The sequence below is a fragment of the Macroventuria anomochaeta genome, assembly GCF_010093625.1.
Source record: "Macroventuria anomochaeta strain CBS 525.71 unplaced genomic scaffold BU25scaffold_39, whole genome shotgun sequence".
In the NCBI taxonomy this organism is placed as follows: domain Eukaryota; kingdom Fungi; phylum Ascomycota; class Dothideomycetes; order Pleosporales; family Didymellaceae; genus Macroventuria; species Macroventuria anomochaeta.
Window position 1 is genome coordinate 23890 of NW_022985400.1, and position 24727 is coordinate 48616.

Sequence of the window (24727 nt, forward strand, 5' to 3'; positions counted from 1 at the left end):
GACACGAGAGTTGTTCCCGATGGATCGTCCACCACCAAGTACTTCGATTTCTACGAGCAAGCCTTTATCAACCATATGCTAGGCTAGCAGGACCCTTCGACAGCCCGTAGTCACATCACATACTTCACCTCGCGCAATCCGGGAGATAAATGCGGCGTAGGGCCAGCATGGGGCGGAAGTACGTGGAGTACCAACTACGATACTCATTGGTGCTGCCAGGGTACTGATATTGAGATCAACACCAAGATGCAGGACTCTGTATACTTCCGCGACGCACGACACTATATGTTGCAGTAAATGCAATAAGTGAAAGTGTAACCGCGCAGGACAGTAAGTCAGGGGTAACCGCGCGAAGCAGTAAAATCAGTATATATCGTTGTGTTGTTGTTCAGTGTTCTGTCTCTCTCACCGGGCCATCAGGGTCTGTTTACATAACGTATCTGTCGTTCAGACAGAGGTAGAAAGGGCTTGTTGGGAAGGGAAAGAGCACTGCGCCAACACACGTGGCACACATGACCTCTATACTCCATTAACCGTCACACTATACGTCAGTCTTTTCATTCCTTCTTGGACTAAGGGCGCCTCGATCGCCGTCAACGGGGCAACACAAGTAATCACAGCAACCCAGGCACGTACGCAAACCTCTCATGTACTTGGAAGTCCGGCAACTATGGTACAAGCACACTCTCAGCGAACCCTCATGCTTAATCTCGGCTCGGTGAAGCAGATGGGCACTGCAGGACTTTCCTCCAAAGGTACTGCAGATAGTAAATCAGTCAATATTAGTCCTTTTAACGCCGCTCAAGGCTTCAACTACGTCGTATACTGGGTGACAAGTGGATCTCTTCCAAGTTGAATAATCAGTACGCCCGATAGGCTAAAGAATTGGTTGGGAAGTCGTTGGCAAGACCGGCGTGCTGCGCATATCACTCACTTTGCCGAACAAGGTCCATAACACTGGCAGTTACAATGTGATGGGAATGAACGTGGACTTGAATTGCTCCTTCTCGACAAGTGCCGTGCAACTACAGCTCCCCGACACCCTTCTGCGGTCAGGACAAGACCGAAAATATATACATGCTAAAATGCGGCTAGCATGCCTTGGCTAGGTTCTTCTAAGAGCCAGTGACTGTGTACTGGGAGCTGCCTCCAGCGTTGCCCCAGCCCTCAGTGGACAGAGTCTGGTAGTTGTGTGTTCCTAGGTTCAAGCCAAGCTTAGCCCAAGCATCGAAGTGGCACTTGGTTGTCACAGTTCCGCTGCCCGGCCTCTTGTTCTGCCTATTGCTGATGTACTGCGTGAAGGTGGTCGTACCGACAATCGAGGGCTGGTTAACCTGGGTGTGCTTCCAGATGTCGTAGACGGAGCCATCGCAAGTCACTGAGCCAACCTTGGTGCCCTGAGCAGATCCAGCGCCGTTGCTGGTGTACTCCTGGATGTAATATTCCACAAGAGGGTTTTGAGTCCAGCCGTAGACGGACACAAGAACGGTGCCGGCAGTCGCGCTGGTGGAACCGCTGAAATTGATGTTCCTATTCACAGAGTTAGTACTTTGTCTGCCCCCTTTGCAATGCATCTAGACATACCTGGTAGTTCCCTTCGACCATCCCTTTCCAACGACGAAGTCACCAGCACTGGAGAACGAGACCGAGTATCCGTTGTTGGTGGGGCTGAAGTTCACATTGCCACTCGTCTTGTAGTTCTGGTTGTAGTCCTGACGGCGCACAAAGCTGGTGACGTTGGTGAGCTCGAAGTCGGGAAGGTCCTCGACTGGGTTAGCAGTTGGGGCGGCGAAGGCGCCAGCGACTGCGGACAGCGCAACGGCAATGTGAGAAAAGGCAACCATCTTGATTGTAGAAGCGCTTGATATAGCGTAGAAGTAGGTGATTGTTTCGTGAGTGCTTGATGAGTGCTTGACAACAACGACAAGACTTCGATATATATATATGCGAAAAGCTTGTCCACCGGATAAGGTATTGTGCATTATGGTCTCACTTGTGTATATTGCTCGTATCGCGGCTGCTTGCAGCCATGTGTTGCAGAGCATTTGAGCCAGATTGAGATTGATGAGCTCGTCAAGCCCTACTCCACATTCTGTAAGACTAAGGTCCGATACCGAGCATTGCATAACAAACTTCCGATTAAATGTGGGGAAGGACCGAAAGTGCGCCGTTAATGAACATTGGTACTCCTTTCAACCGTCCGTGGGTGTTTCAAATCGACGCTTCTAGTAACCACCGGTTGAATATATCTTCGAGTAACACAACTTGAGATCAGAGTATGATGTGTGAAGAGTGATCCCATACACTTTTCTGAATATCACACTGCTCATATTGCGCTGATCATGAATTGAAAGCCTTGAGCCGGTGGCAGTTCAGGTTCGCTGGTGAATGGTTGAGATTTAAAGGTTGCTCACCCTAAGTCGAATGTTAAATCTCGAACAAACCAACGCTAAGAGCACTTTTACCGCACCTGCACCGCGGCTCTTTCCACTTGGCGAGGCTTGCTGTTGCTCGGCAGGAGCTTGAACTGACAACCTGGCAGTCGCCACCACTCGCCACTGACACTGCCCAGATGAGGCGTTCGCGATTCTTCAATCAGCGACTCTATGTATGCAGAACCTAGCAGCCTACACGAAATTTGTCTCTTGTGCTTATTGCATAAGATTTTCGGATCCCTCATCAGCTGAAGGTGATGCGCACTTTGCTTCGGCTTTCTAGCCTCGTTCTTGCTATTCTCATCCGTGTTCGCTGATCCATCCAATCGTTCCCGGCCTGGAGGCAATGGGCCTGTCGAACGAGGACCTTGGCCGCACAAACGACGTTGCTACTGGGACTGTTAGCGAAGAATGAAGGTCACGGCTGGGAAGAAACTTTGGAAAGGTGATGGAATTGTGACGACTTGGTTTGGTTGGGTATATTTGTGGGGCACCGCACGTGCCGCTTGCGCCTTACTGCGCCGCTCCTTCCGCACAATCTGCAGCTGCCAGCTGTCAACATCTTCAAGAACACGAGCATACTGTGATGGCATCCATTCATTATCACGTGTTTGTGACTAAATTTTATCTCCAATAATGACTTCAATACCATGATGCGCACTCGACCTTTAAGCGTGCGCAACCCAAAGGGCATCCCCTGATTCCCAAAACCGATCGTCGTTGCAAACACAGTATCTTATTCTTCGACGATCAGATCCGGCCTGGTACGCCAGGTTCCTCGCAATGCATCGAGCACTCTTGTTACCCGAACTCGTCACAGCGATCATCAGGGCCGGCAAAACGGATCCTGGCCTGCTTTACAGCTGCTTGTTTGTCAACAAGCTGTTCTTTTTGGAAGCATGCAGGGTTCTGTGGAAAGGCTGTTATGGTATCTTTGGTGTCGGACACGTAACTCCGAAGATCAGTGACCTTGGAGGCATGGTGCTGCGCCCTAACATCGGACGTGATCGCGCACAGTTCTATGCCAACTTCGTTCGCGTGCTCGTCTTCCAGGAGGATGAGTTCAGCGGCGAAGATGATGCACGATGGCACCCTCAACTTCTCGAATTACGGTTTCCTCTTTTGGAAGACCTGAACATTTGGAAAACAAAATCAGCTGAAGAGTTCAACACAGAAGATACGATCCTCCACTACGTTCAGCCTGGCCTTCGAGACCTTCGTGTGGATGCGAGTGGCCCTCTTTCTGACTCTTTTCTCGATGAGGTCAGCCGCCTGTGTCCTAGACTCCAGCAACTTGACATCGACTTCAAGAATGTTACAATTTCGAAGAAGGGTCTTGCTCGCTTTTTGCAACAGATGTCATATTTAGAAGGTTTACACGTGGCTGCGCTGAACAAGAGTTGGTCGGCTGAGGCATTCGCCACGGTGGCTAAGTATGAGCGGCTGAAGCTCCTACATGTCCCAGCAGTCCACGACACTTGGTTCGACATCCTCGATTCGCCATCAAAGTCAGCCCTCTTTCCAGCATTGAAGTATTTTTATTGCCTAGACACGACCGGCAAAGCTCTGCGACGGTTGCACGATATGAACTCACAACTGGAGGCCCTCCATGTCTATGAAGGCAGTCTGCCAGGACCGGAAGATGTTCTTCTAGCAGCTGCACAGTTTTCCCGGCTCACGAACTTCCGTTACCATCCAGGACCTCATGCGCACATCGCGGGACAGAACGTGCTGAAGCTGGCACAGAACTGCCCTTATCTTACCTCGTTGTCCATTGGCCAGGATCAAGCAATGGCTCCAACCGGTATCGACATATCACACAGCACTTTGTACCTCTTGGCTCAGGCTTTGCCGTCTTTGAAGGAGTTGTATCTTTTCTTCGAATCAACGTCCCCTCCAGGCATTGCTTCGATTTTGTCAGCTTTCAGCCAGCATTGTCCCATGCTCAACAGACTTGAGATATCTTGCGGTTCCGACTGGCATTCGATCACCACACTGCCTAATGGCGCCTTGTTGCCCAACCTATGGACAATCACCCTTCGGCCCCAGCTGCATATGGAAGAGATTCTAACCGAGCCGGAGTTCGATCATCTGCTCAGATACTTTCAGATTTTCGCTGCTGAGTGGTTTCCGAAAGTCGAGTTCTTCAATATCGACGACGCCGATAATTGGGAGCAAGCATTCAATAACTACATGTACAACGTTGGGTACAAACGAGAGTATGGTAGTGATACCGATAGCAACGAAGGACAGGTAGATTGGAACGCTGAGGATGACGATGCAGAAACTCTTGCGAGATATCTAGCTCACCGTGTAGACCCTTTAAGTCTTTCCGGTGAATGACTTGGCAAGGCAAAGTGCAACTCTGCTACACACAAACGCATTGCAGGATCGTGACAACATCGCAGCCAGCACAGCAGCGACATTTGCATACCTTCTTGGACAGAACGGCGAATTTGTCATTCGATTCTCGAAGAAAAGCGCCTCAAATACAGGGAATACCACCAGAAGGTCTTGGAAGCGGTCGATCAGTACCAGTATTCCAAGCCACCTACCCAAGTCAACAGATCTGCGCCAGGTTAACAACTCTTGAGATGATGCAGATGGTCGCTCACCCCGATATCCAATGGATCGCTGCTCAGTCAAGAAAAAGACCTGAGACGCTTTCGCGGCATAGCATGCACCGACTATTGAGACGGCTTGATATTGCAGCCTCGACGCCTTTGCTTCGTTAAACGCGGTCTACAAGTCCGATCACGCATGTACTTGCTTGTTGTTATCCTCTCAAATTTTTTTGGTCGCAGAAAGTGGCGCCCGCCAGAGCACACGTGGGCCCGGTACCTCAAACTACCGGAATGGGCCTCCAGACGTCAATGTCAAGCTCTACCATGCTCGGCTAAGCTTTCCAGCACGACATCCAATCAGCAGTTATTTATTTGTTCCAGACCGACGGGAAGTCTGAAGTCTTGGCGTTGGCTGAAAACGGACGCCTTCGTGTAGACTATCGAAAAAAGGAACATGTGCAACGGATGGCATCATCGGCACACCGTAGCCACGAGAATCCAATCGTATTGCCAAACCACAACGCAGTTGTGCTTCTCGAAGAAGTCAAGCTGTGTGATGTGAGTTTGTCAATGCTTACATTTCCCAAGCTTTGCGCTTCTACGACGTCGTTCTTACAACCCCGAACGGAGCCTTCCCCGCCGCCCCAGATTTTTCATAATCTGGAGTGTACGAGCACTAGTCTGCCGCCATACCACGCCATCTCAGCCTCCGATGTACCAACAACAACTCCCATCGTATGCCTTACCAACGAGGCCTTTCAATGCAACAACGTGAGTGGCCAATCCGTTTCTTAGGGCCTGCATACAGTGTAGCCACTACTCGTCGCTCAGTGACCAGTCCAAGCTAGGACATCTAGATCGACGAATACAGTTGCAAACAACCCCGCTCGGCGCTCGCAAACTGTCGCTTCGAGAGCATTGGCGACAAATTGGGTGGAAGCACGCAAGCACGTAACAAGACGAGGTGGTGATCTGGATGCAATTTGAAAGGCTGGATCACGATCTTCGCCTTGTTTGCGGAAGAGTTGGCGAATCTAGGGAAATGCGGGAGGCTGGGTGGTGTTGATGGTGGTGATGGAAGCCATGGTGTTGAGAGGCATAAGTACCAGAGGACGCTTCCCTCGTAACCATCACCCAACAATCCCACTTATACACCGGTCGCTACTACCACTGTCACTTCAATATCTACCTATACCCCACTGTAGACCAATACCCTCAGTTAACATGCGTTTCTCCATCGTCGCTGTCCCGGTCATCGCCGGCCTTGCTGCCGCGCAGAACCCGTGAGTACAACGCTCTTCAGCTTCCTGCGACACGACTAACTTCACTCCAGCGTCTCCGCTGTTTCCAGCGCCCTCGCCTCCGCCGCTGCCAGTGCCGCCACTTCCCAGATCTCCAGCGCACAGTACGCTGCTTCTAGCATCCTCGCCTCCGCCTCATCTCGCGCTGCCTCTGCTGCCTCCGCCGCCTCCTCCGCCGCCTCCTCCGCCGCGTCTGTCGCCTCGTCGGCTCGCGCGAGTGCTTCCTCTGCTGCATCCCGTGCTACTAGCGCCGGCGGTGCTACGACCGGCACTGGCGCGACTGCTTCGCGCACCAGCTCTAGTGTCACCCAATTCACTGGTGCTGCCGTACCTCTTGCTGCTGAGGGTCTCACCGGTGTCGTTGCTGTTGTGATCGGTGTCGCTGCTATGTTGTAGACTGGGTGAATGAGAGAGAAGTTATTGATTTGAAAAGGTTTATGGACGGGATTAATGAGCAATTAATATGATAGACTAGATGAGAATGGAAAGTATCGATGAGTAAGTCGCACAACCATCGCCTTTACCAGTGACAATGAGAATCGGTATCATGCTCAGGCAAATGCAGCAGCCCCCATCGAGTCCATCCGCAACACAACGTCAGCACTTCACAAAGCCCATCAAACGTTTCGTTGCATAATACGTAAGTGAGAAAGCAACCAACGTGGTGAAGAACGATGTCAGCTGTAACGGTTTTGATACTCTACAAGTCAGGCCAACAGCATCAACTCACTGTTCTATGCTCACTGTGGTTAGACGCTCGCCTATTGCCCGCTTATATAGCTATCTTAGAGGTCCTCTGCATCTATCAATCAACACAGTACATTCCTCCAGTTCAAATCTTAAGATCAGCAGGTTTGAATACTTGAGTCACGCGATCCCAACGTCCTCGCATCACGATCTTCTTCGCGATTTTCCATTTTCAAACTTGACATCTCTGCTCAAGCCATATAACAAGTTTGCTTCGGAGCTGCATGAGCCGAAATTTGTGACACTGGCCATCAAAATCTACCGTATCACTCCTGAGCATTTATTCACATGTGATTGGAGAAGCATCGAAGCTTAACACCAAAACACATATTACCATACACTTATCAGTACCTCCCTTACTACCATTGGCAAGAAGATGATAACTCCAAGACGCATCGCGGTATCCCGCAAGATTATCACCGGTCTACACTCAGCCAAACAACAAACCCAACCCTGCGGTGTCGATCTTACTCTCGAGCGCATCATGACATGATCAACACCTAGCACCATCGACTTCGACAACATCAAACGCAAGACAGCAAATACCATTGAGACCCGATCCAAGTATGATGGGGCAGACGCGTTGGTGGACTTGTCTTCCGGCTCGTACCTCGTGGAATTCAATGAGAAGGTTGACATGCCCCTGGATGTCGTGGGACAGATCTTCGTTAGGAGTTCGCTGTTTCGTTCTGGCACGTCAGTTTACGCGGGAGTCATGGATAGCGGGTACAAAGGAGCTGTTGGCGCGATGCTGAAGGTCGGTCAACTCTCATGGCTTGCGATTCTTCAAGAACGCGAAGCTTGCGCAAATGGTCTTCACCAGATGGATGAGTCTGTGGAGGGATATAGTGGGGTGTATCATGGAGTGTACGGATGTGAGAGGTTTTGGTGTGATGCTGTGCCGTCGGACAAGCGAGTCCGTTTGATTAGATTATGTATATGCGGATATCTACGAGTTTCCGCCCTTAGTACCGTTCGTGGTGCAGTGCACCTGGCTCTCAATACCGCTGATACTACCACAGCTGTACAGATCTGTTCCACTCGGGCTCTTAACATCGATATTGGAGATATTGATGTTTTTGCATACCGTCGGGCTGGAGCACTGCAAGTATCCAATGAGCGGGTCGTACTTGTCGCTGGTGGTGCCCTTGAAGTTCTTGATCGTGATGTCGCTGATAGTGAGGTTCGAGGGGAACTGGTTGCACAGCGTGATGTTCTTCTGGCCGTAGCACTGGGTGATCTCGATGGCGTAGTCGACATTCGAGATGGTCATGCCGTCGTAGGTAACGTTGGCAACTTCGCCAGAGCCACCGCCACCCTGCAGGTCGCCAGAGAGCGCGGATGCGGCGCCCGGCCAGACCTTGATGCGCGCACCATCAGAAGCGTTGGACATGGATATGTTGGCGACGTAGATGTTCTTGACGATGTCAACTTCGCCAACGTACTGGCCGAGGGATCCAACAGAGATACCGTGAGAGCCGTTACAAACGAGGTTCTGCACGACGATGTCGGTGGAGTTGGGCTTGAAAGAGACGCAGTCGTCGCCGTTGTCGATGTGCGAATTCTGAATCACAATGTTGCTGCTGCGGTAGGTATCCCAGCCGTCGGTGTTCTTAGCGGGGTTCTCGCTTGTGCTGCCACCGAAGATGTCGATGTTCGAGAACACAACGTCTGTGGAGTTGGCAACGAAGGTGTACCACTGCGGGCTGTAGCGGAACTTCAGGTCCTCGATTGTCCCGCCCTTGAGACCGATAGCGCCGAAGAGGATAGGGCGCAAGATGTAGATGTCCTTGGCGTACAGGTCGTACCAAGCCTGGCCATTGCCGTCGAGAGTGCCGCCGCCGTAGACGTTAACGTCCTCGCCGCCGAGCTGGAAGAAGGTGGTGGCATTCTGGAAGGTCTGGTAGAAGGCGTTCTTTTGCCAGTAGTCGGTGTCGTTGGTGAACTTGATGGTTCCTTGAATATCTGCAAAGAAGATTAGTATCGAGTCCGAGCAATTTGCATGCATTTTGACTAACCAAGATCGATGTGCTTGAGGAAAGTAAGGTCTAGCGCAGTGCCGATGGTATAGTTCTTGTCCTTGGGGAACACGACGTGACCGCCGTTGTTGCAGCTCTTGATGGCGCTCAGGATGTTATTGGAGTCATCCTTGCCGTTGCCATTGGCCTTGACCGTGCAGGTCTTCTTGCGCGCAGGCGAAGCGGGAAACGCCTTTCCTGGGTGATGCGGCGCAATTGGGTGGTTCGGTCGCTTCGAGGGAGTGACCTTTGCATCGCGTTCCTCAACAGGTGAGGCGAGCGCCGCAGATGCGAGCGCAAATGTGAGAAGCTCGGAGACACGCATGTTGGCGACTGTGCTATGATGTCCGGGTAGATGATATTGAAAGAGCCGGTACCCTTACAATTGAGGTACAAGCTCCCCTTAATATATTCATTTCGTTCATCATTACGCCTCAATGCTCGCCCACAGCCTCCAGGACGGGAGATGAAGGCGGAGAAACTCTCGTAAGGATGTGGTTGTTTCGTGCGTTTCTCCATGGGGATCTCGTGGCGGGGAGGTGGCTAGTGGGTGGCGCTAACGGCAAAAGCTTAGCTCGCGCAAGGCTGCTGGGCACCTAGGAAATGACTTGGCGTTGTGACTGGTGGAACTTCTCTACCCCAGACCTGTCAATCTTCCCGGCGTCCACATCAAGCCGGCAGCTCGGACATTATCCTGGGGGCGTGTCGCCGCGTTATCGCTCCTCGGCTCGGAGCTTCGTGATCACAGGGCAACGATGACCCCAGAAATGCTGACGACGCTCTCAGGAACACGCTCGCCAAGTCCCTCCAATCCGAACAACCGCGGACTATTGAATGCCGTGGGAACGGCTGCAGTCACAGCTGCAGAGATGGAAGATGGTGTTGCCCGGCTCTTCCTCGGCCTCAACAGACATTTGCCGTCCATCAGATGCGTTGCGCCCACGTAGGTGGTACCAAGCCTCTGTTGTCCGCACAGATTCAGAGACTGCGGAGCCTCATCACCCCAATGTCGCGTTCATCCTGCAGCTGCTTGCTTCGGATAAGCTGTCTTCCCTCTTTGGATTTCGTCTCGAGATCCTTCTATTGATTTCTCTCCGTCACGGTGAATGATACGTGCGCAGCGACATCTAGAAGGCGGGACACTCATTGCAGTGACTGTCTTTTCCTCGAGTACGGTTTCCATATCCAGCACTTTGCTTCAATGTGCATCATGAAACATTCGAAAACCAGCAATGCGTGTGCCCAATGTGCTCTGCGACCATTGTGAAAATCAATGGACACGCAACGAGTAATGGTAAGGCTGAGGAGGACGAACAAATCTTCCTGCAATGACTGCCGATGGTCATCTCACTGGACCGTGGTTGTGGAAGCGGATATAGCACCTTGCATACAGCTGTCAGGCATGATGGCGCAAGGTACCAGGGGCACGTAGTAGGCATGCTACCAATGACCGGGGTTTTGGCTGGAGCGAAACACCACCTCTTAGCAAACTTCAGTCCTGGTCCGAACCAATTTAGCATGGCTGGCTTGGACGAGCTGCGAGGCATACACTGAAAAGCAACACGCCTTTGCAGCCGACATCCCAGAGACGGAGGCTGCAAATACAATCGCCTTGAGTTCACAATTGCTGTGCGTCAAGAGACGATCATATTCGAAAGCAGTCGAGCATGCAGTAGATCCTATTGCGGTATCAATCGCTTCGTACGAGACCCGATTACTCTTGCTTAGACTGTTTTGGGCTAGCATGTTCCAGGGCCAGTATATATCGTCTTCTCCTAGCTATATAGCAATTCAGCGCAGTATTCCATCGACCTGATAGTCCTACTTTATCGTTTAGCGTAGCTATCAGTGTACTACAGCAGCCCACGCTGCCACAGATCCACTTACCGAAGCTCCGCAAAGCCACATGCAAGCACTCGAAGCTCCGTGTCACGTTCGTCTACATATCGAACCCCCAAGGAAGCAAACAACAACAGCTATGCAAGAGTTTTCGTTGGGATGGAAAAGCAGAATTAGCCTAGGCGACATGTACAACTGTATTGCGAGTCGACGCCAGCCTTAGAGTGAGCAGGGCCTTGATCTGCTCGGATGCACCAAGAGCCACTCGCAATACAAGGAAAACACTCATAATCACAATAATGCAATCGCGCATTGTATCTGCCAATCTCTGATGAAACTGCAAGAGGATCTCAAAGTCCGACGATTAGCACACCATAGAAACCTGATCGATCTCCATGGCCCGCCACCACTCGGCATTCTGCCCAAGTATACAGTACCCGCTCGTATACACCATTCACACAGATTCACCTACCACTGACGTGCGCAGAAGCGCAGGCCAGGCTTCTAGAAGCGCCTTGCTGGCCGCTAATGGGGATGCAGGACCACAGCCGGACCCTCAAGAAGCACTTGCTTCTTTGGCAAGATATTTAGCTCGAAAAATTGAGGATACAAGGGATGATTTCTTGAAACCTGAGTGGACGCAGATTACGGAGTCTAACTGAACGTAATTCTGATCTTGGTCACTGCCTCCGAACCACCTCGATGCTGTCACGACACACCAACGCCATAGAATTGTCTTGGAAAAGTTGCCCTCGGCAGGAAAAACCGCAGCCATTCAGAAGCCTCGAGAAGCTTTTGCACAGCAGACAAACAGTCTCCCTGCCGTCTTATCAAGCATCGAATGCGCGCCATCGTGATCGACCCCCGGATCCGACGGGATCTGAACAACGCCCCTTGTCCATACATGGCAAATCGAGCATCCACTTCACCCACTTTGGGCTGCAGTGTGTTAAATGTGGCATCCGAAAATCCTCAGGATGTTTTCGTCTATTTATGCACAATGACTTAGCGAAGATGAGAAGTCCAAGGCCATGTAGGATGCCAACTCGGAGGACGACCGACGAAAGAGCTGCTGATGCTAAGTTTAGGAACGCTGAAAGCCACATCATCGCGAAGGATGCGGTAAATGGCTGGATGTATCATGCAAGCCATCGCAGGAGCGGGGAGCAGGAGAACGAGATAGCTTTGACTGCTGCTGTGCTCGAATTTCAACGGTGACGCTGCTACCGTACGATCAATACCTCAGGAGACAGCTCCCACTTTGGAGGTAGCATGAGAGCCTTATCCGGCTGATGGACGTTCTGAAAGTGACTTATTTCATAGGTACCAGTACCGAAACCGGTCAAGGTAGGACCGGTGGGTGATGGAAGCGATGGGGTGCGCGATGACAGTCTTGGGCAGACCGGAAGCCTATGCGAAAGGATCGTTGTGCCCAAGGATGAAGGATGCGACTAGGGTTAAGATTGACTGCAAGGCATGATGGAAGTAATTTTGAAGCGAGATGCTTCGTCGTATCGCCGTTGCGCACCAAGTAAAAGTATTGTTGCATAGTTTACGAACAATTGAAGGCAAAGTGATTCTCGAAGTGATGATCCTATGTGCTTCATGGTTGAAAAGAGCAAATTCTAGTGAAGCTTTTGCAGATGTCATGTAGCTACAACATGGCGCAGGTAAGTACCATTATAACGGTGTAGAAAGCCTTCTGAACTCTAGGGTTAAGAAGGTCGACCTTTTTGACCGCGACAACCATCCATCCAACCCGCAATGCAAGAATGCAACGCTGACAGACCCATACCCAAATCACAATCATATCCCATAAAAGGTGTAACGCTGACCCGGATGCAATCGTACATGTCGTGATGAGGAGCCCAAGGAGAAGAAGACACTAGCCAGACGACTAGACCGACAGCCCAAGTCAAGAAGAGGAAGTGACGACGAAAGACCTACACCGCCATCCCAAACTGCGTCAGGTCATTATACACATCGATACCCATAGCGACATCCTGCTCCCACCCACCTCGACCCTCAGTAGGCGTGATCGGCTCATCCGCACTCGGCGTCGGGCTCCCACTAAACATCGGCTCACTGGGTGCCTGCTCAAGAACATACGCCGCATCACCCAACGGCAGACCAGTGTGACTCATGGGAGTGTTGGGGGTGACAGGGGTGCTGGCATAGCTGCGCAGCGTAGAGAGGTGAGACGCCATACCCAGCATAGGCCGAAACGCCTCGTTGTCCTTTGGGGCATGATACGGAGAGAAGGACATCTCGCTGCGGCCGGAGTATGCACTGTATGGGCTTTCGGCACGGGGAGGTAGGGGCGTCGCACCGCCGTACACACCCTCGCCCTCCCACTCAGTGCTGTAGCCAGTGTAAGGGTCGCTGCGAGGGTCGTTGCGGTACAAGCCTGCCTCGCGAGCGCGCTGAGAACGGCGAATGTTGGCTGCCCGGCGGGCAGCATGGCCGCCTTTTGCACCAGAGGCCTGACGCTGGGGGAGGGGCTGTGTGCGGCTGGAGGAGCGCTTGTTGGCTGCTTTACTGCGGTAGCGGGTTGTGGACTTGACGCCTTCGCGTAGGGCCGCGGGGGTGAGGCGCCACATGAAGCCTTTTGTGGTTGCGTCGGCGGGAGAATCTACCTTCTCGAAGGCCTGGGGATGTTAGTACAGTGTTCATCATTCATGTTGTCGTCGAGGGTAGAGAGGTTCGAAGCGATAGCCGAAAAAGCAGAGACGAGGGATGGAGACGAGAGAAGGTATGGATGGTGAGAGACTTACGCCGTTCATGCTGAGGTTGTGCCTGATGCTGTTCTGCCACCCCTTCGTCTCGCTGTGAGCAGCCTTGTCGGTGTACCTCCTGAACCAGTCGTAGATGTCGCGCAGAACCATGGTGTGGTCTGGTGCATCGAGCAAGGCACGGTAGATGAGCTGTGCATAAGGCTGTTCCTTGTCGATCGTGTTGTCTTCCTCATGGCCTGTAGAGTATGGAGTGGACGCACGAGACATATCCGAGTAAGGGCTATTGTAGTCGATCTGGTCCTCATGCTTGATGTGGCTGGCGTAGTGGAGGTCGTAGTCGTCACTGAGTCGCATGAGCTCTGGCGTGGAGGTGTTGGGGAGCGAAGGGGTGGAGTGCATGTGCGGTGGAGAGTGGAAAAATGTTGCTGGTGGATACGAGGCGGTCATGTCGCTGGGGAGTCCAGCGAAGTCGATGCCATTGTAGGCACGAGGACAGCTGGGGCTGTAGTGCGATGGGTAGCTGTAGACGGAGTTGGCATTGTATGACATGCCATTCTGGGCTTGCAGAGGGTATCGATTGCAGGTGGAGTCTGGGTTGAAGAGGGTGGGCGTGCAGAAGGCACCTTGGGCGAGGCTGTTGTGAGGGTAGCGGCCTTGAGCTGACCACTGCATCGATTCAGGGTCGAGAATCATGGGTGCTTGCTGTGTGTGGTTGTTATCGGAGGGTGCGATTGCTCGGGTGGCAGTTGTTATAGACATTGTCTCTCCGTAGGGCTGAGGAGATGTGGAGGTTGGTGAGACTTGAGGACGAACAGGGAGCTCGGTGCAGAAGAAGTCCTTCTGGCCCTCTTGTGGTCGGATATCTCCAGATATCTCAGCAGGGGGAAGAAGGCGGGGCGAAGTCGAAAGTGGCATCACTGTTGCGCTGTCTGCCCAGTGGGCAGTGTGGAATATCGATGGAAAAGACGTGATGTGCTGGCCAACGAAATTTGTGAGACAAAAGGACTGGCAAATATCGAATCGAATGAAGGGCCACAGAACAGCGAATCTGGAAGTGAAGCGACAATCAGGACATTTGTATGTTTATCTAGGCACGGGCATCGCGCATTGGGTGGAAAAGCTCATTGTCACCTCACGGCTGCCAGCGTAGCTTGATGCTGCGGGCATGCATGGCCCACCGGCAAACAAGGAGTCGAAGAGTATCATGGAGACGCTTGGAGGCGGACGAAGAGGTGGTAACACAGCGCTGAAGTACCGGACGTAGAGGACGTGGAGACCATGGCTCCCGGGCCGAGACGGAGCCTGACGCCGCATTACACTAACGCGGTGACAAGTGGATACATATGCAGTCCCACAAGAAGAGCCAACAAATTTTCCGGTTGGGGTGAATCGGCAGGGCTGGGGCACGGGTGCATGCATATCCAGGCCAGCATGTAACGTCAAGACGGCCACGCAGTAAGCACTGCATTGACCGCTTCAACGAAGTTTTGCCTCAGTTCGACTTCATAGTGCCCTCCATCGAGAGAACGAAGACGTTGCGATCACGTCACTGCCATCACTTCCACGCCGCGTCCTCTGCAGCTCTAGCAGCGCAGACAAAGCGCTTTCGAGCCACACAATTGTCCCGAGCAAGCGATTGCCATTGGCTTTCACCTTACTCACGTGCAAACCTGACGCAAGAAAGCTGCATGCAGTGGCCGTTGACATGCATATCGACTCAGGCAGGTACCCTGCAGATCCACCCAGGCGCAGGGCGGGCTCTGGTAGGTAGGAGCAGCGTCCCGTTTGAATGTATTGCACAGAAGAGCGTAACACAGAAACTGGCCGGTGAAAGCTTCATTGGTATTGCCTCATTCGCACTGACAGCGGCGACGTTTGCGTCTGATTGGACATCAGTCATGACGCATTCGTCACCGCTCCAGATGTACATACACCGCTGGCAACCGACAGATTGTGAGTATCGTAGATGGTACCTGATGCTCCGGTGGCTCTCGTAGGACAGGCTCACCAACCGACACCGCTACCACGTTGTCGCGTGTAATGGCATAGAGATAGATGAGATGAAGCCAGGCCGTGGATGGAGCGAGAGAAGTACGCCAATGCTATGCACGTTGTGTAGCCATAACAACGCACACACGATGGGTCTTTCGCGAGCCGGGAGGTAGTCGGCTACTTTCGATAATAAACCTGCAACGAGTTAGCATGAGCATCAATGTTGCACGAGAAAGGACATACCTTTTTGAACTGGAAATGCAGTTGCAATATGCCCTGCGCGCGTTAGCCAATGTTTTGCGTCGGTGGCATGCGTAGCGTGGGATGGTGTAGCACGACTGAGCTGTCAGGCACTCACCTTATCGAAACTGCTCTTGAAGCCACGCTCCCGTTTGGCACTGTAGTCCCACTCCTTGTCGACGATCCGGAAGGCCAGATCCTCGTAGGGCGGCCCGGCGATGAAACGGATCAGGCACATGTCGTCCTCGCCGGCCGGAGCAAAGGACTCGCCACGCCTGCGTCCATTCTCGCGTTCGATCTTGTACGTGGGGGCTTTTGCTTTGTCAATGAGGTCTGGATAGAAGATATTGAACTTGTAGCCTTGGACGACCTTGGGGGGAGGGTTGTCGTGGTCGTAGTGGGTCTGGTTGTACTTGTTCCACTCGTAGCCCATCTGCACACGATTAAAATAGCGGGGCTTCCGGGGCTTGTACGTGCCAGCCCACTGCGGTCGGGCAGTCGTGACCTGTTCTTCGACCGTAAAGACCTCCTCGCCCTCTTCGACCCCGCGTGCGACCTCTCGTTCGTAGAGGGCCATGGTTGCCTGCGAGTAGTCTTCCTTCTCGACGGGTGCAAACCGCGATGCACTGAGAGTAGCCGCGCCGCTGCTGGCTGGCTTGTTGTTGGTCGTCGCTTGGTCGGACGCAGCGCTCAGTGCGGGGACGTAGCCGAGCTTCTGTATCTTTGTCCGTTCGGCGGCCTGGCGTCGTCAGTATGCGTCGACCGTTTGCAGCGATGCTGCACTCACAATGTCGTCGAGAAACCTCTGCTCGTCCACCTGGGCCAGAGCTTTGTCCTCCGTGCGCAGCTTCAGCGACGGCTCTGGGTCAAGCGACGCATCGTACGCTACTGCAGTAACTGATGGGCCGTCCAGCTCCTCTCGTAGCTTCTCCTGTAGCTTCTCCTGCACCGACAATGCTGCCTCCGCCTGTTGCTTTCGCAGGGCCTGCAGTCTTTCCTTCACGATCTCTTGCGACACGCGGCGCAGCTTTGCCTTGGCCTTCCATATGCGCAGGTTGCGTAGCAGCTGCTCCCAGTAGTCGTAGTCGATGGGCTCGTCCGAGTCCAGCTTCTTCTTGACCTGCAGCTCCAGTGTCTCAAGCTGCTCGTACGTCTTCGGGGCGAGGAGCTTGTCGATGTCGGCAGAGACCGAGTTGGTGCTGCGCGCGTCGCTCGATGCCCTCGACTGGCGGCGGAGGTCTTTGCAGATGGTCTTGAGGGCCTGTTGCAGTCAGTGCGCTGCCTGGTGACAAGTGCCGCGTCTACGTACACTCCAGTACTCTCGGTTGCTTCGATTGGTCTCCAACGTAAGGTAGTTCCCGATTTCCTTCTCCAGCTCGGACAGATCCTCGGCAGCCAGGCCCTCCAACACGCCTTCCGGGTCCACAACGTCCAGCTCGTGGTCTTCAACCTCCTCGTCGTGTGTCGACTTGGTAGGGTCGATGAAGCGCAATGTGACGGCGAGCCAGTCGATGGGCTTGGCCCGACCGCCCTTGACGCGCAGTGCTGCCTTCTTCTTCGCCTGCTGCAGCACAAAGCGGTCCTCGTCGGCGACCCAGGCCTCTTCTGCTGCATTGGTCGACCGCTTCGATGCATTGCCATGTGATCGGGAGTCCGCCGAGCGCTTGGCAGGTATCGTGGACGACGGCGGTGGTCGCTGTGGCGGTCTGTCGCGACCATTGCATTCCCATGGCGGGGGGTTGCGCGACGACATGTTGTTCAGTGTATGGTGTTGCGTATGGTGTTGCGTATGGTGTTGCGCTGTGCAGCGTGTTGACGCTTGACGCCTCGCAGGGCCCGACTGCTGATCTCGAATTCTCCACCCGCCGTGACGTACCTGCCGCGGCCGCCTGGACCCCTGCCGCCTAGCGCGTGGGCAGCCTCGCACCTCGACACCTTCCCACTCGTACACTACTGCAGACAGCACGTGCGTGCATGAGACTCATGTGTCTATATAGATGGCAATGCGCGCAATGAACTCGCCCCCATTCCGTGCCAAGCCCTGACCGCAGTCATGTCGTCCTGGCGCGTCTTGGAGCTGTCCGAGCAGCCAGACGGCGAGCCCATTCCACAGCTGCTCGTCAAGCCAGCCTTCATGTCGGACTCCTACACAGTCCACCTCACGTGCTTGACCAACATTTGGAGTGAACAGTTAGACCTGACCAGCATCGTGGATCGAGCTGTCGAGCAGCAATCACCCATCGAAGTCAGCAAACAGGATACCGCGCAGCTCGCCATCCTTCTCGACAATGTCAAGAACTCCCTGGGCAGCTCAGATGACGCCGAGTGCCGTCTCACTCGTGAAGGGAACGATAACATTACGCTACACACCGCCATTCGCCTGCCTGCGCCACTCGACTCGTTGACCTGGAAGTTTCACCTGCAAAAGCGCACTTCGGTGACACTCAAGAACGAGCTGATCCTCCCGCTGCTTGTATCGTCACACATCCAGTATGAGCGAATAAACGACCTGGTCACGACCATCGAGAACAAGGACAAGGCCATCACCCGGATGGTCGATCAGTTTGAGTCTAGCAATCTGGATCTTGCTGCAGCTTTCCCAAGCATAGGAGGCTTGAAAACAGGCCGCAGATTGATCAAACGTGAACAAGCAGCCAGGCATCTACCCGCGCTCAGACCCTTTCAACATGCTGTTTGGAGGGAAGAGACAGCACAATTGGCGGACTCAGACGTCACTACGCTAGGCTTGTTCCAGGAAGCGCTTGTGCAGTGCACACCAGACGTGCCCCTGAGCCTGGTAGCAGAGGATGGTGTTGAAGATTGGCTATCTGCGGTACCAAGCCAACTGACTTACGCCAAACCCGCCATCAAGATCAGAACGAGAGAGCTTGCACCCGTCTTCCAACCACCGAAGCATGGACACGAGTCAAGCCCTGTGGATGACGACACTGAAGACGAGTTCGAGGTCCACGAGAACTTCAAGGTCAGTAATGATCGACACCGATAGAACGATCAAGTGCTGACATAGTCTGTAGACACGAAACATACCCAAGAAATTCACCAAAGCGCCAGAGCCTATGCCACCGTCAGCTCAGCGAAATAGGGGCGCTGACGACGAGTATTCTACAGAGGACGACAAATGCCTGGACGCACCATCGAGAAGCCAGAGTCAAAGTCGAACCCATAGCCGTGCGCCACGTCAGACACGGCAACGCACCAAACCTCCCTCGCCGAAGGCGTCTGCAGAACCGGCAACATCTCCACCACCAGTCAACAGATCCAAGGGTAAAGGCTTTCGCATAGGAGGGAAAGCGAAAAGGGAGACGCCAGAGACTCGGTCAAACGAGGAAATTGTTCCACAGGAATCGACTCGTGCTTCGATGCCTCCGCCTTCGCAGGTGGACTCACAAGGCGATGCATCGCCCAAGAAGCCCAAGAAGCCGTTCAGAATTGGAGGCAAGAGCAAAGCCAGTCAAGAAGCTGCCTCATTGCAGCACGACATCACAGCCTCATCCAAAACAACCCGCGTTAGAGATGTAAACTCGCCAACACCGAAGTCTTCGCCACCGCCCATGCCACAAGAAGTTCAGAAGGAGGTGACGCCTGTGAAAGAAGTACACGAAGAGACGCCAGAAGAAAAAGCTGAGCGCAAGAGAGCGGAGCTCAAGCGTAGGAACGAGGAGATTACTAAGAAGCAAGCACAGCACAAGAAGAAGAAGCGTTTCTAGAGCATTGTGCATCACATGAGATACCCCATAACAGTACTTTGTGGATCGAGAGCACACTGTATGCTCTTTTGATTTCGCTTGAACAGGTTGTTCGTGGTTGTCGTTTGCCCCTCCACCCGTACAGTAACAAGTCTGCACCACCATATCACATTGCAACACGGCAGGATCTATGTCGGATGAAACACCGCTATCCGCGATTTTCTAGGCCTTTTGTCGTAGCCTGGAGGGGCTTCTGTGTGTTCTGAGTAGCACTGCGCTGTTCGATGTAACGTCTAGATCTTGTCGCTGCTCGATTTGCGAGTCTCCTTCACTTACTTTCCTTCTATTTCGTCATATTCACGTGGGTCTAGAGCGCCTTCCCTTCCCTTGCACCTCAACACCTTCTTGTTTACTCGACTTAGTAACCTTGACCTTGCAGCGCGTCGCGGGCGACAATCGCTACCCAGCATTATGTGTTTGTATCACTACCTCTACTTCTCATCTTGTCAACACGGCGAACTTAGCCTGATCACCTACTGCGACAAGGCGAAAGCACTGGGCCTAGCTAATCAGTATGTACAAAGCAATCAAGACGCTGGCCATCACTGTTAACCTCTAGAGACAGTCCTTTGCAGCGCAGCAACGGCGACGGCATCGACTACAGTAATCAACCAAACGACTCCTCGTCATTGTCTCAACTGTCCACATCATCTTCTGCAAGCAATCATAGCGCTTCACATTCGCATAGTCAGCAGCAACAACATCGCAACATGGCAACATTATCACCGTCCAAGGCTCGCACAACGCCCGGTTGCGGTCCCACTGCAATCAACCACGAACGGCACTCGCCTCAGCGCGCTGCCCTTATCCCACGCTCTGCGCTTCCAGAACCTGGTCAGCGAGGTTCCGTCAACAGTTCCCCACACACCGTATCTTTGTCGGCAGTGCAAGCTATGCAGGCGTTCAACAGCGACAATGCACGTGACGGCACATTTTTGCTGTCTACAGAAGGCCCCCGCCAAGGTACACATACACTAAACCCTCACTCGTCAGCACTATTCGTTGGATGTCATCTGACTCATTGCTAGGCTCACGTCACGAAGTCGTTTCGATGACAAACACTTGCGACTCTGATGTAGAAACTGTTCATGGGTCGTCTGAGGCCAGCATCGACATCATCACAGAGCGAGAAACCATTACATATGGAGATGTGAAGTTTACTAGCCCGCGCAAGCCACTTCCTGCGCAATGGCTGCCTCCGTCCACCTCGCCATCTCTTGCGACAGCACAACGAGCAAAAGCTCATCATGGCGCGAAGGGGTCCACGAGTGGCTCCCCAGCCGACCGCAAGTCTCTGCGAACTACGCGCAGCTTCATTGACATTGGCAAAGCCCACGCGGACGGGGCGTCGTTTCTTACCAAAGAAGCACTCGATGCTGTTGACGCAAACATCACGTCTGCGACGCTCCGCCGCAGTCCAAGCAAGATCCAACGCTCGCCTACGAAGGTGCCCTGGAACAGCCCGACAGTGTCGCCGAAGGTTGGAAGTCTACGCCAGAGCGCTGCATCGCCTATAAAGCCATCACCGCCACGAACGACACATCTTGGTACCCATGTGACGGCCGACCATAGGCGTGCGCCTAGCAGCATCGTTTCCAGCGGGGCGACTTCGTTTCATACTGCGCATGGCTCGCCGGTAAGGAGTCCTGCATTCTCGCAGAGCAGCTTTTCGTCAGCTGAAAACCTCCTCGACAGCCCACACTCTTACTACTCTGATACTGTGGCTGATGTCATTCTTGAGCAGATTGACCCCGGCAGCAAGCCGACAATCAGTACATCCAGAACAACGACTAGCCTTCGAACACGGGCCTCAAGACCAGAGTTGTCCATCAGCATACCACCTCCAGATACTACAATCGATGCCAAGCGGAAGTCCGCTTCTACCCTGGGGTCAGCCACAAGCAGTTCAGGTGCGAGCATCATTCAAGGTGATAGTCCGGAACTTCAGCACCCTGGAGGCCGTCAGCCTCCAGTTTCTGCGACACAGTCATCCCGCATTCCCCGCATGTCTATCAGCAAAGGTAGCAGTGCCCGTGCTCCTACCTTGAGTTCCACTCTGAAGCAAACAAAGTCAACTCAGGCCTTGCGATCGCCTAAAACTACAAATGGAGAAACGGAGTTAAAGCGCGTGACTACCTTCAAGGTCACTGGGGTAAAGTCCATGCGCCATGTTCGTACTGTTGACAGTGCAGGCTCTACGCCAATTCTATCCGAGCGGCGGAGTCATAAGTTCAGCATACCGGCAAGTGTGGCTAGTGTTGCGACAACGGAAACGGAAGCTACAGCGCGCCCTGGCAATGTCGATCTGCTCACCTCATATCTGCAAGACACAGCACTCGGAGTGCTTGAATCAGCCGACTGCCTGCCTGTATCATCTACAACATCCAGAGCGACCAGCACTTCTACTGTCAGAGCGCCTCAGACTGACAGCGGGTCCGTGATAATGGATATGGCTGCCACCTATAGTCACAGAAAGCCAGATGACCCAGGTATGTTGACTTTACTCCAAGAGGTCACGTCGCGTGGTGCAATCGCTCATATTGGTCAACTTAGGCAACGTCCACTCGAGCGATGCAGATGACGAGTATGACGATACTACAACATCTGTGCCAGGCTCAAGAGACAGCCTACAGAACGCTTCACCGACTCGGGGTCGAAGCGCGCAGTACAATCCCAGCGTCCGTCGCGCAACCACCAGCGAGATATCGATGCAGTCTAGTTCGACGTCGGACTTGCGTGCCACTGCAGTAGAGTTCGTGCCAGCTCGAAAAGACACTTCGGAAAGTACGTGAATACCTCCGCGCTTGACCACAACGACACTAACATGACTACAACAGACGTTGAAGCCCTCCAGACTCCTGCTTTTCCCGACATGTATGCTCTGGATGGCTATGGTATTCCTTGGTTCTATCATATGTATCCAGCGCCATGGCTATTTCCTTCGATATACGCCAAAGGCCGGTCGTCGAAATCGCCGAAGAAGTTTCGACCCAAGAAGCAGCGCTCAACTTTGAGCTCCCCGGTTGATGATCAGCAAGGTCAGCATGATGTGCTCCCTTCCATCGAGACAGAGATGATGGAAAGCGCGACAAACGCGGCTTCTTGCGAGCCAGATGGGTCCAGCGTGAATGCTCCATCGCCTAATGTTCAGAAATCTACGGCGGCGCCAGGCAACATGTCTGTACCAGGTGTCGCGGCCTATGTGAAAGCCTCCGCAGCTCCGTTCTCCACGCAATTCGACATGATCGCTCGCCAAGCTGCTCTTCAAACCAGCACCAATGCTATGCGTCCCCGCCAGATTGACCTGACAACCATACGCAACGTTCCCGCGCAGGATGTTGAGCACCAGGGCCATATCCAAGGCTACAACACAATGCCTTCTCGACGTCGCAATCAACGTCAAGCTGGCAATGGACTGTATGGCGGTCGCAGTAACGTCGGTGTACCTCTCTACGCAACTGCGCCCTTCCCTAACCCCGTTCCGCCAATGGGGCGCCCCTCTGAACATTCTCGCAGCGACCCCAAGCCATATGTTGGGTACGCCGTCGGTACTCAGGCTTGCGACACGATTGAGATTGAGAAGGCAGCTGAGCACGGTGGTGGCCAGGCCTGCAACACTTGTGAGCCAGACCATTAGAGTACCTCGAGGAAGTTCTTTTGGAGTAGCAATCGCGGATTTGGAGAGCCGGATAAGACTTATTGGTATCGGATGCATGCTTCCAAAATATAGTCACTGGACTTCGGGAGTGTGGTTTTGTGTAAGGTTAGAGTTGACATTCGTTTGGTCATGATTGTATTGGATAGGTGGCAATAACATAATCCGGAATCACATTGATGATATATGATTGAGTGCCTCCTGGCTTCACTGTGTTGTTTGATAGTCTCTTTGGCAGCTTTGCTCTTTGGAAACTCGCTTGCGGGAATCCAGTCGAACGTGAGGGCAACAAGGCATTATTTATCGCCAGAACAGACCTCTGGGAACACGGCGAATACCTCCGCGAGCTGCTGTACCTTTTTTTGAGAGCTGTGCGAATGATACTACTAAATGGGGAAGGCGAATGGGTGACGGCATGGTTTGGTAAGTGACATGTCTAATTCAAATGCAGTCAAAAGGATGATGAGAGGATATGCTGGCCATAAATAGTGTATGACTTGCTCCAGAGTCGTGTGTAAGAGTATGTGTACATGCGCGAATCTCGGCGCCATTGGTGTTTGGGGAATGAAAGTTGGATCAGAGTATCAAGCTGGAACCCTCCTCTTGGACGGGAAGTATGGCATGATTCAGTGCCGGACCCCCGGCAGAGGTGTTAGTGACATGGATGTGGATGAATGTAAGGGTCTTATACGGATTCTATTGTATGTGCGAGATAGAGAGGATAATATGACTGAAACACTCAGAGGCCTCTGAGTAAGATGGACGGCATACTTGCCTGGCGTGGTGTTAGTAGCGTGACAACATCCAGGCTCTCAGAATATTTCTTCCAAAGTCTTAGGCTGTGGGACTGAAGGTGTAATTCTTCCGAAGACGTGTGATCTTTCGTAATTCGTGTGTGTTGCCAGGCGGTTTGGAGATGTTGGTTTCGCGTGTCTTTGCTCTTGCGGCCGTTGCGAGAAGTCAAGGTTTTGACGCCCTTGGAGTGCGAAATAATTTGCGTCGGCTGGATAGAGGCCTTGATAGGCTTTTAATGGATGCCGCGAATAGGATGCGGGTAGTAGCAAGAAGCAAGAAACGCTAGATGGGAAATAAAATATTTGGGGGAGAGAGAAGGAGTGTGGGTGGAAGCTGAGTCGGTGTGAGATCTAAGGAGATGGAGGGATGTTCATGGGTTGAGTGTTGGGGTGAGGTATAGTATGAACAAAGGGGAGGAGATGGTGACTGAAGACTGGAACTTGACCTCATCAATTGGCTGTTCTATTTTTGATTGTTATGTAACGAGGTTGATGACTCCTACGTTAATCTGCTGTTCGCGTGGGAGTTCGAGCATCCCTTCACCCATCAGCTTTGAAGGCAGGTTCAAAAGTGCTCCGTGCTCGGAAATCTTGAGTAGCGCAGTGAAGGTTTCACATTGACAGACCTTTCTCTTGAAGA

At 52.9% G+C, this 24727-nt stretch overlaps 9 protein-coding genes across 9 annotated transcripts; 5 read left to right on the forward strand and 4 right to left on the reverse strand.

The window, feature by feature from the left end:
- Nucleotides 1-27: 27 nt before the first annotated feature.
- BU25DRAFT_478618 (uncharacterized protein) lies at nucleotides 28-950 on the forward strand. Its single transcript, XM_033711003.1, has 2 exons — nucleotides 28-287; nucleotides 421-950. The coding sequence occupies exons 1-2, from the start codon at nucleotides 247-249 to the stop codon at nucleotides 854-856; spliced, it is 477 nt and encodes a 158-aa protein (XP_033557258.1). The 5' UTR covers nucleotides 28-246; the 3' UTR covers nucleotides 857-950.
- A 155-nt stretch (nucleotides 951-1105) lies between these two features.
- On the reverse strand, nucleotides 1106-1844 carry BU25DRAFT_478620 (glycoside hydrolase family 11 protein; the record flags this gene model as incomplete). Its single annotated transcript, XM_033711004.1, has 2 exons — nucleotides 1106-1530; nucleotides 1585-1844. 2 exons carry the CDS (start codon nucleotides 1842-1844, stop codon nucleotides 1116-1118), a joined length of 675 nt encoding a protein of 224 aa, XP_033557259.1. The 3' UTR covers nucleotides 1106-1115.
- Nucleotides 1845-3218: 1374 nt separating this feature from the next.
- BU25DRAFT_304491 (uncharacterized protein) lies at nucleotides 3219-4241 on the forward strand (the record flags this gene model as incomplete). Its single annotated transcript, XM_033702044.1, has 1 exon — nucleotides 3219-4241. A coding segment is annotated over one exon (1023 nt), but the record flags the coding sequence as incomplete, so codon positions are not given.
- Nucleotides 4242-5929: 1688 nt separating this feature from the next.
- On the forward strand, nucleotides 5930-6770 carry BU25DRAFT_182435 (uncharacterized protein). The gene is made up of 2 exons (XM_033700928.1): nucleotides 5930-6282; nucleotides 6333-6770. Exons 1-2 carry the CDS (start codon nucleotides 6065-6067, stop codon nucleotides 6694-6696), a joined length of 582 nt encoding a protein of 193 aa, XP_033557261.1. The 5' UTR covers nucleotides 5930-6064; the 3' UTR covers nucleotides 6697-6770.
- A 1226-nt stretch (nucleotides 6771-7996) lies between these two features.
- Nucleotides 7997-9390, reverse strand: BU25DRAFT_401236 (glycoside hydrolase family 28 protein; the record flags this gene model as incomplete). Its single annotated transcript, XM_033705002.1, has 2 exons — nucleotides 7997-9012; nucleotides 9066-9390. 2 exons carry the CDS (start codon nucleotides 9388-9390, stop codon nucleotides 7997-7999), a joined length of 1341 nt encoding a protein of 446 aa, XP_033557262.1.
- Nucleotides 9391-13380: 3990 nt separating this feature from the next.
- On the reverse strand, nucleotides 13381-14663 carry BU25DRAFT_401237 (uncharacterized protein; the record flags this gene model as incomplete). The annotated part of the gene is made up of 2 exons (XM_033705003.1): nucleotides 13679-14663; nucleotides 13381-13552 (listed from the first exon to the last, which is right to left on the reverse strand). Coding segments are annotated over exons 1-2 (1047 nt in total), but the record flags the coding sequence as incomplete, so codon positions are not given.
- Nucleotides 14664-15783: 1120 nt separating this feature from the next.
- Nucleotides 15784-17683, reverse strand: BU25DRAFT_414587 (uncharacterized protein). Its single transcript, XM_033707330.1, has 4 exons — nucleotides 17181-17683; nucleotides 16659-17132; nucleotides 15875-16610; nucleotides 15784-15826 (listed from the first exon to the last, which is right to left on the reverse strand). The coding sequence occupies exons 1-3, from the start codon at nucleotides 17622-17624 to the stop codon at nucleotides 15978-15980; spliced, it is 1551 nt and encodes a 516-aa protein (XP_033557264.1). The 5' UTR covers nucleotides 17625-17683; the 3' UTR covers nucleotides 15784-15826; nucleotides 15875-15977.
- Nucleotides 17684-17888: 205 nt separating this feature from the next.
- On the forward strand, nucleotides 17889-19782 carry BU25DRAFT_451526 (XLF-domain-containing protein). The gene is made up of 2 exons (XM_033709758.1): nucleotides 17889-18854; nucleotides 18907-19782. Exons 1-2 carry the CDS (start codon nucleotides 17925-17927, stop codon nucleotides 19597-19599), a joined length of 1623 nt encoding a protein of 540 aa, XP_033557265.1. The 5' UTR covers nucleotides 17889-17924; the 3' UTR covers nucleotides 19600-19782.
- A 566-nt stretch (nucleotides 19783-20348) lies between these two features.
- Nucleotides 20349-23445, forward strand: BU25DRAFT_494514 (uncharacterized protein; the record flags this gene model as incomplete). The annotated part of the gene is made up of 4 exons (XM_033711785.1): nucleotides 20349-20601; nucleotides 20667-22127; nucleotides 22192-22422; nucleotides 22476-23445. 4 exons carry the CDS (start codon nucleotides 20349-20351, stop codon nucleotides 23273-23275), a joined length of 2745 nt encoding a protein of 914 aa, XP_033557266.1. The 3' UTR covers nucleotides 23276-23445.
- Nucleotides 23446-24727: the final 1282 nt, after the last annotated feature.

What these genes read in the sequence shown, in the direction of transcription:
- BU25DRAFT_478618 (XM_033711003.1), top strand. Translation starts at nt 247, where the DNA reads ATGCAGGACTCTGTATACTTCCGCGACGCACGACACTATAT. An exon ending in CGCGACGCACGACACTATAT is followed by an intron (nt 288 to 420) that starts GTTGCAGTAAAT and finishes CCGGGCCATCAG; the next exon opens with GGTCTGTTTACATAACGTAT.
- BU25DRAFT_182435 (XM_033700928.1), top strand. Translation starts at nt 6,065, where the DNA reads ATGGTGGTGATGGAAGCCATGGTGTTGAGAGGCATAAGTACCAGAGGA. An exon ending in CTTGCTGCCGCGCAGAACCC is followed by an intron (nt 6,283 to 6,332) that starts GTGAGTACAACG and finishes ACTTCACTCCAG; the next exon opens with CGTCTCCGCTGTTTCCAGCG.
- BU25DRAFT_414587 (XM_033707330.1), bottom strand. Translation starts at nt 17,624, where the DNA reads ATGTCGTCGCGCAACCCCCCGCCATGGGAATGCAATGGTCGCGACAGA. An exon ending in GCAACCGAGAGTACTGGAGT is followed by an intron (nt 17,133 to 17,180) that starts GTACGTAGACGC and finishes TGACTGCAACAG; the next exon opens with GCCCTCAAGACCATCTGCAA. An exon ending in AGAGGTTTCTCGACGACATT is followed by an intron (nt 16,611 to 16,658) that starts GTGAGTGCAGCA and finishes TGACGACGCCAG; the next exon opens with GCCGCCGAACGGACAAAGAT.
- BU25DRAFT_451526 (XM_033709758.1), top strand. Translation starts at nt 17,925, where the DNA reads ATGTCGTCCTGGCGCGTCTTGGAGCTGTCCGAGCAGCCAGACGGCGAG. An exon ending in AGGTCCACGAGAACTTCAAG is followed by an intron (nt 18,855 to 18,906) that starts GTCAGTAATGAT and finishes CATAGTCTGTAG; the next exon opens with ACACGAAACATACCCAAGAA.